General features: G+C 34.1%; 1 protein-coding gene across 2 annotated transcripts in view; it reads right to left on the bottom strand.

Moving 5' to 3' along the window:
• LOC107869986 (sodium/hydrogen exchanger 7) overlaps positions 1-6,164 on the bottom strand; it is an 11,855-nt gene extending 5,691 nt beyond the window's left edge. Inside the window, exons 1-12 of one of the 2 annotated variants that reach the window (XM_047412308.1) lie at positions 5,898-6,164; positions 4,919-4,969; positions 4,696-4,787; positions 4,461-4,538; positions 4,232-4,389; positions 3,928-4,029; positions 3,733-3,850; positions 3,432-3,484; positions 3,279-3,341; positions 2,560-2,604; positions 2,168-2,223; positions 410-594 (exon numbers count right to left, since the gene is read on the bottom strand). In XM_047412308.1, the coding sequence (XP_047268264.1) occupies positions 410-594; positions 2,168-2,223; positions 2,560-2,604; positions 3,279-3,341; positions 3,432-3,484; positions 3,733-3,850; positions 3,928-4,029; positions 4,232-4,389; positions 4,461-4,538; positions 4,696-4,787; positions 4,919-4,969; positions 5,898-6,096 (1,200 nt within the window). In that variant the 5' untranslated portion in view covers positions 6,097-6,164. The remainder of the gene's footprint in view (positions 1-409; positions 595-2,167; positions 2,224-2,559; positions 2,605-3,278; positions 3,342-3,431; positions 3,485-3,732; positions 3,851-3,927; positions 4,030-4,231; positions 4,390-4,460; positions 4,539-4,695; positions 4,788-4,918; positions 4,970-5,897) is intronic. The other variant, XM_047412307.1, reaches the window with a different exon arrangement.
• Between the last annotated feature and the right edge of the window lie 1,799 nt (positions 6,165-7,963).

Raw genomic sequence — 7,963 nt, 5'->3', positions numbered from 1 at the left:
TTCAGCTACTAATAAAGCAATCAAACGTAAAAGTGCATCATTTAGGATACTTTACTGGTATCTACACATTATAAACTTTATTATCTTCCGAGTATAATTCATACAAGTACAAATCATACTTAAAAAAGGGCAGCCCGGTGCACTAAAGCTTCCGCTATGTACCGGGTCCGGGGAAGGACCCCACCACAAGGGTATACTGGATGCAGTCTTACCTTGCATTTCTGTCATAGGCTGTTTCCAAGGCTAGAATCCGTGACCTCCTGGTCACATGGCAGCAACTTTACCAGAGCTTCCCTTTTTAAAAATTATTCTTAAAAAGTTAATATTGTATCTTCTGTGCACATTTGTATCTAAGCTTCAAGCTACATGATAAGGGAAATGAATTACAAGTGAGAAGAAAAGGGCTTACTTTAATAGATAGGGAGAGTGCCAAGCCAACAGCTCCTCTCAAACCAGACCATATGATGATGATAGCTTCTTTCCAATTCAAACCATAACCGAAGTAGCAAAGGGCAGGGTAGAAGGCAAAAACAACTATGGTTCGAGCTACTTGAAGAATGATGTAGAGAAGAAAGACATAGCCCCATGATCTCCCTACAATATAAATGTGTAAATAAAAGAAATTTCTTGACCTGGGAAACATTTTATAGTGGAAAAAAATCTAAGAAAAATGTTCAAAGTTCACCAAATAAATCATAATATATCAATAAGAATGCATCTAAGGAGGGATCTCACAAATCAGATAGTTGCTCAACAATACCTAACCTGAGGTGTGATGCATATGAGAGCATCAATACCTAAGTGTGTGTACCCATTATTTTATTCTTCATGTAAGAAACTCAATAACTAATATGTAGAACCTTGCTCAAAAAAGATGTTTTGCCACCAAATTTATGCCTTCATTTGATATATAGCCTAGTCTTTGTTGTTTGCTAAGGCTTCACTGGCATTCATTGTTGGTTAATATCGGGTTTTGCATTGGTTGCTACCTTTATGTTTTTATGTACACTGTTAGTTCCTGTCAGTTTTGGCTATTGCTTTCACATTCCTCCGACTTTATCTCCGTCTGCAGTTCTCTGCTTGTTGCCAGTATTAATCTTTGGATATCGATTTATTCTCTGTTGAAAGAAGACCATACCATTCGTTTATAATTAGTTTTCAGTGATAATTTCAAATTTTGGTTTGTCTCATGGGAAGGAGAGCTCTCTACTTTGGTCTAACAGGTCTTCATCAGTGACTGATCTTAATCTGGATTATGATTTTTAGAACTCTTGTCGACGGAATTTAGCTGTTAATCCATCATTGCTCTGTGACATTATCTATGTGTCTGGTTTCTTTGCATCTAGAGCTTTAGATTCATAAGGTTGCACCTGTGCTTTATCTTTGGCCTTTGTTCCTTGTTGCCTAAGGGATTTGTTCTCCCACATTTATTGGATTCTTAATAGCAACATGTCTGGTTATTTCAATAGAAAAATGTGATCAATATATGCATCTCCAGAAGTGTCCAGTGACAAACAACTCAACTTGCTGTCTCCCTAGAGTCTCCTCATTCAGTGGCTTTTCTCAGGAAATCCTCGATTGAGTCCCAGATTTTTGACTCGGGTGCATCTGGTCACATGTCCGACAACCAAAGGCTATTGGTCCACTTTCATACTCCTAGTTTTTTGCCTTCGATGATCTTGATTACAAAATTTATTAATCCTGTAAGTGGTAGGAATTTCTCAATCTACAACAACTTCAACATCCTTGTCCACCGCTCTCTATCTTCTTAAATTCCCTTATGATTTAACAGCCATTAAAAATTAACCAAAGAACTTAATTGTTTTCCTTCTAATTATGTGATTATTCAACACTCGGAAACAGGAGGAACAATTGGCTCAGGGTATGAGTCTCACAACTTTTACTGTCCAAGTTCCAGCACTTCCTAAGGCACCAAATACATTGTGATGTTGCTGATCCACACAACAGATTCATTGATTCTCAAGAAAAGTGATTAAAGAAATGACTCTAAGACTCTTCTAGTTACTCAATTGGGTGGCAAATCGGGACACTTGCCAACTTATTGTGCTGTGCAGCATGTACCACACACTTCAACTAATAGGAAAACAGCTGTTAACCATCTACAGGGAGTGAAGTGTTACATAATAAATAGAGGGGGGAGAACTACCTGTATCGTCGTCGAAATTTCCGATACTGAATATGCTTTGAGCTATGATAACTCCACTGCAAGAAGTTTGAGTGTATAAGCAACATTATTGATTCAATAACAAAAAAAGTATGAAGATAATAACCAAACATGCACCAAAGGAATCCTTCAGTTGCACTCAGAACGGAAGTGCATTAACAACACTACTTACTAGATATTAATTTTGGGAAAATGTGGAAATACAACTCTCTGAGAAAAGAGCAGCACAATAACAAATGCAATAAGACATTGATTTATTTGGAGATAAACAGACAACTAGAGTAAATCTCTTTACGTACCACAGAAAGGAACAAAATGATGCTAAGACAAAGGAAAAGAAACAACATTAGTTTCTATAATTGTTCGAGTCTTACCTCAAGATGAATATTAAAGTATTCGCAATGTATGCAACCATTTCCCTGCACAAAAAAATGGTGGAAAAAAGCTAGTGTGAAAAATAGTTCAACTCTAGCTCAAATCCCCCTCCCCTCTTCCCCTTTCTATCTCATAGCAAGGCAGCAAACGGAAAAAGAGACAAAAACAAAATAATGACAAAGTTCATATATTTGGTTATTTGTTTTGAAGAATAAGTAAGCATTAAGATCCACATGATTTAAACATGATGTTTCAGGCACTTCTATCAAAAAATACATATAACGCACAGGATGAGAGCAACTGCACAAAAGATCCTAAAAGAACAAAGTGAGAGCACCAATGCTGGAAGAAGTCACAAGAGACAACTTCTGAAACCAGTAGCACTTCATTTAGGAAAGCCAAAGAGTTCACAAAGAAGGGAGTTGCAGGAATGGTAGTGGTAGGGTTGTTGTAGCAGTAGCGGCACATTCCCCTAGATACATCTATTTATAGAATATGCACTCCAACCTTTTCATTTTACAACATATTCCCCTAGATACATCTGTTAGATATGCCTCACGTAGAAGACATTATCCATAATAATACCTCAACAAAAGAGAGCAGCAATTAGATATTGACAATGCTCAAATCTGTGCAATAATCATCACATTATACATTGGTTTGCTATAGACACAGATCTATATTTAACTAACAGGATATCACAATGGAAGAAACATACCAAAACTCATGCAAGCTCTGCTTTCCCCCAGCTCTATGGGTATCCTTTGACATTGCAAAAACCCTATTAAATGTTTTCAGTATCAGAGACCGAACGTTACGCTTTACAGCAAAAATGTCTGAATGTGAAAGCTGACTGAAAAACATAACTTACATCCCTAGTGCTACAAGAGTCAAGATACCCGAAGCTTCAGCTTCCTCTTGAGCCTATAAGCAATAACAAGAAATTAAAGATCCCGTTAAAGGTGTACAGATGGCATTGGAACAAACACAGGATTTCAATATAGCTAGCAAAAAGCTAAGGAGAAAAAGCAAACTGAAGGAACTGACAATCTGATAAACATATGAATCCAAAATGAAACAACTAGAAACAAGTAAATTGCAAAATATCACGTCCAGCATTTAAAACAACAGTATGCAGCTATATAACTGATTCAAATCAGGAAGGAACATACTGTGTAGTAAGCAATGTAGCTCACAGTAAGAGCCAACGAGAAGTCTGTCAATGTGTCATTGTATATAAACCGAAGCCAGAAAAGAGATGCCATTCCAAACACAAGGCCAATCACGACACTGGAACAGTAAAAGAGTTAGTTAAGTTCAACCACAATAACAGAAAAGTTATCACCCAACCAGACAACGATACTTACGATCCAAGTGAGCCTTCTGCAAGATATTCCAGCACTGAAAACCAGCCAGAGCTTTTCCCAAGAACCATTCGATAGAAAAGCTGGTAAACCACAATAGCTGCCCTGGCAACATGATAGGAGGAAGAGAGGTGGACAAAATGAGTCGGTGTATATAAAGAGAAACATAAACTGCACGACAGACAAGGGGCTGAAGGTCCACTTCTATGTGAAAATTTTGGCCATCCAAAATGTGCACATGAATATGAAATTATAGGGAAACCATGAGGAGTTACTACGAGAAAAAAAAAGGAACAATTGTTCATACCCATCGTTCATCATAGATTCTCCTTCAACAATCGTGCTCAACTTTTTACTAGCTCCTAGATCTTTAAGCAACGCGACAACAGCCACAGGATCAGTAGCACTAAGAATTGCCCCCAACAACAATGATGTCTTCCAGTTCCAGTCATATGGAAAAGCAAGCTGTAGAAACATATGAATGTTTGAGCAAGTATGAAAACACTTCCAGAAAAAAACAGCGTTCCCTTATATACCTTCACAGCAGCTCCAATCAGGCCTGTTGAAATCAATACACCGGGACCAGCAAGCAAAAGCATTTGTGCCATACATTTCTGTCAAAGACAGCTAATATTAAAGAACTGAACAACCTATTTACATTAGCTTATAAAAACTGAAAAAAAGTTAACATAATAATTTAAAGCATACAGTCAGGCAACCAGCAACTAGAGCCTTGAGGTCTTATAGAATGAAAATTAAGGAGAAGAGAACCTTTATTAGGTGCACCTCCATGGAGAATGCGCCCTCAAAAATCAGTATAGGGAGGAATACAGCTAATAGAAGATCAGCATCTATATCTGCCCCTGTTGCAGCAATTCAACAAGCAAAAACCTTTATAACATAATGAGAGGTATCCACAATTGCAAAACGATTTTAAGTCATCCTCTAATTGAATATTCAAGAAATCTGAAAGGGACGTTTGAATTGTACTTACATATTCGAATTCCATTCCCAAGCTTTCCCAGTCGATAGTTACTCCCAAATTCTAAAATTTAAAACAGAAAGCAAAGCAATAAATAACCAAATATGAGAACAGTTAGGCACCACAACATCACTGTAGGCATTCAGCCAACAGTGACACTTACTCCCCTACATGAGCAATGGTATGAAATTCGAAAAAGAAAAGGACTTCTCTTCCAGAACTATCACAACTATTTATCAAAACACACATTATCTATCAATTGTTCCAGTTTCCTACCTGAACTATCACAAACTGTTTATCAAAGCACACATTTTCTACCAATTCTTCCAATTCCCTACATGAGCAATGGTACTACCTCACATAGTTGATAGATCACGTATGAAAGTCAAAAAAAAAAAAAAAAAGAGTTTCCTATCAGAACTATCACCAACTAGTTATTAGAACACACATTATCTATCTAACTGTTTCATATTTCCTACTAGATTATTGGTAATACCTCGCACATGTGATAATTCAGGTATGAAACTCGAAAAAACAGAATAATTCAGCTGTATATTTATGGCAATTAACTCGTTAAAAGGTTTGCTACCTGAACTATCACCAACTATTTATCAAAACATACTTTATATATCAGTTGCTCCATTTTCCTATGCTACCTCGCACATTTGATAATTCAGGAATGAAACTCGGAAAACTGGAATAATTCATCTGTGTATTTTTGGCAATTAATTCGAAAAAAAAAAAGTTTCCTATGCCTGAACTATCATCAACTAGTTATCACAACACACTTTATCTATCAATTGTTTCATATCTCATGCGTGATTATTCGTACTACCTCACACATATGATAATTCAGGTATGAAACTCGAAAACTGGAATAATTCAGCTCTGAAACTCGAAAAACCGGAATAATTCAGCTATGCATTTTTGACAGTTAACTCTTCGTACATATAGATATATGGACAGAGCAAAGGAGGAGAAAGAGACGAACCGAGAGAGCCGAGAGCGATGCCAATGACGAGCAAAACGACAGTATAAGGAATAGTAGTAGTACGACGAAGAAGAGTTCTGCATGAAACTCCAATTAATAAACTTATACCACCAAATAATACTGCATCTGATGCTGAATTGCTGCTGTTTTCTGCTTGCCATAAATTGTATGGCAATGGGCCTTCTTCCACTGTCCCCATTGTAGCCTCCAATTTGGAGAATTGTGAACTGCTTCTCACCAATTTATCAATTTCTTCTATCTACTGTAAGCTATTTATATAAATGGAATATATATGGAGTAGTATTTAATTATTTATTACTCCCTCGTTTTGGCACATGATTAAGAAATAACAACCCACATGAAAATAATAATTTTTCAAGGTTAACGTTAGAGTTGTATTGTGTTTGGCCATGAATAATAATAATTTTTTAGAGTTAACGTTAGAGTTGGTGTTCATGAATATAAATTGAAGTTGTTTTGAAAATCTCATTAGAGAAATTGAAGTAAAAAAAAATAAAAACTATTTATTTTCACTTTTTCAAAAATAATTTTCACTAAAGTAAAATATCTTTTATGACTAAATACCGCTATTTTCACTTTTTTCACTAGGAAGTCTGGAAGAAGAATGACGAGGGAGTTATAAGATTTTTACGACTATAAACATTATTATTTTTACTTTTTTTAGTAGTCGAGATGAAGAATGGAGAGGGAATATAAGATGGACAATTGAACAATCAACCATGAGATAAAAATTCAGATAGCCAACCAAAGTTACTAAAAAAATTTAAATTTTGAGTTCAATTTAAAATAGAAAAGTTATACTATTACTTGAAATTTAATCGAGTCTCAATATATCATATCGAGTGAGAAAGATTGTTTAAAAATAAGGTTTACTTCCTTTATAAGAATATCCGACTAGCTTTTAGTTTAAAAATAATTTTACTTAGAAATTTTATCCACAAATCTCGTTAATTTGATCAATATAGAATTTAAATTTCCTTCTTTTTTTAAAAAAAAATAATAATAATTTGGTCTATGATTTATTATTTATGACATTGATAGATTCATTCACCTATCAGCATCTTACGATGGCATAATTCGAAAATTGATATGTGATGTTGGAACAAGAAAAATTTTAATAGAATGATCTAGTCGAGGCTTGTTTTTATAATAAATTGTTATCTGAACAATAATAATCTCTTATAAACAGAGAAATATATTATGGTGTGTTACAGATTATCATGATTTTTAATGTCACCTAAATGTGTATTGGTATGCTTAAGATAATAAATTTAAATTATTTTGCCTATCAACTAAAACCACATAAAAAATTAGTGTACTAACTAGATTTATTGTATAAAATCCAAATAAACCACAACTGTTTTGATTTTAAGTTGGGACACATGTTTCCCACTGTGAAAAGGACAGAGACGTGGGACATTTGCTAGCAAGTATAAATTAAATTTAAAAAGGTATATTTATTCTTATATAGTATATTCTATCATATATAAAATAATATATATATATATTTAATATAATATGATATCGTATTATTTAGTACTATCAAAATTCAAAACGAAACGGTACCAAAGATTTGGAGATCACTTTTTTCTAATAATGCGACATATTAAATACTGCCTTATATTAAAAAAAAATATTCCCTTGGATACCGAGTCATTAGGGAATATTTGCCTACAATATTATGTTTTTCGTCCTAAATTCAAATTTAATCGAATTTCAATGAAAATATCGAACAACAAATAAAAAATTATGCTAAAATTAATTACTCTCATACCAAAATTAAATAACCAGTGTAACAATACAAATATATGCGTAAGGTAGAATTTAGTAAAATTTGTATTTGTTCAAACTTTATATTTGTATTTAAAAAAAATTATTTGCATCTTATATAAATTATTTATTTCATATTTAATAAATTATGGTATCAAATTCATAAATTTAAATTATAATTTACATGCAGTCAAACTTTGAAGACTGCACGTCCGCCACCCAAATTGAATAGTATACTAATTAATATGTATTGATCTTTATTTTGAACCGTCACC

Source organism: Capsicum annuum, chromosome 5 (genome assembly GCF_002878395.1).
Source record: "Capsicum annuum cultivar UCD-10X-F1 chromosome 5, UCD10Xv1.1, whole genome shotgun sequence".
Classification (NCBI taxonomy): domain Eukaryota; kingdom Viridiplantae; phylum Streptophyta; class Magnoliopsida; order Solanales; family Solanaceae; genus Capsicum; species Capsicum annuum.
Note: the sequence above shows the minus strand (reverse complement) of the source record. Positions and strands in the feature narration are given on the sequence as shown.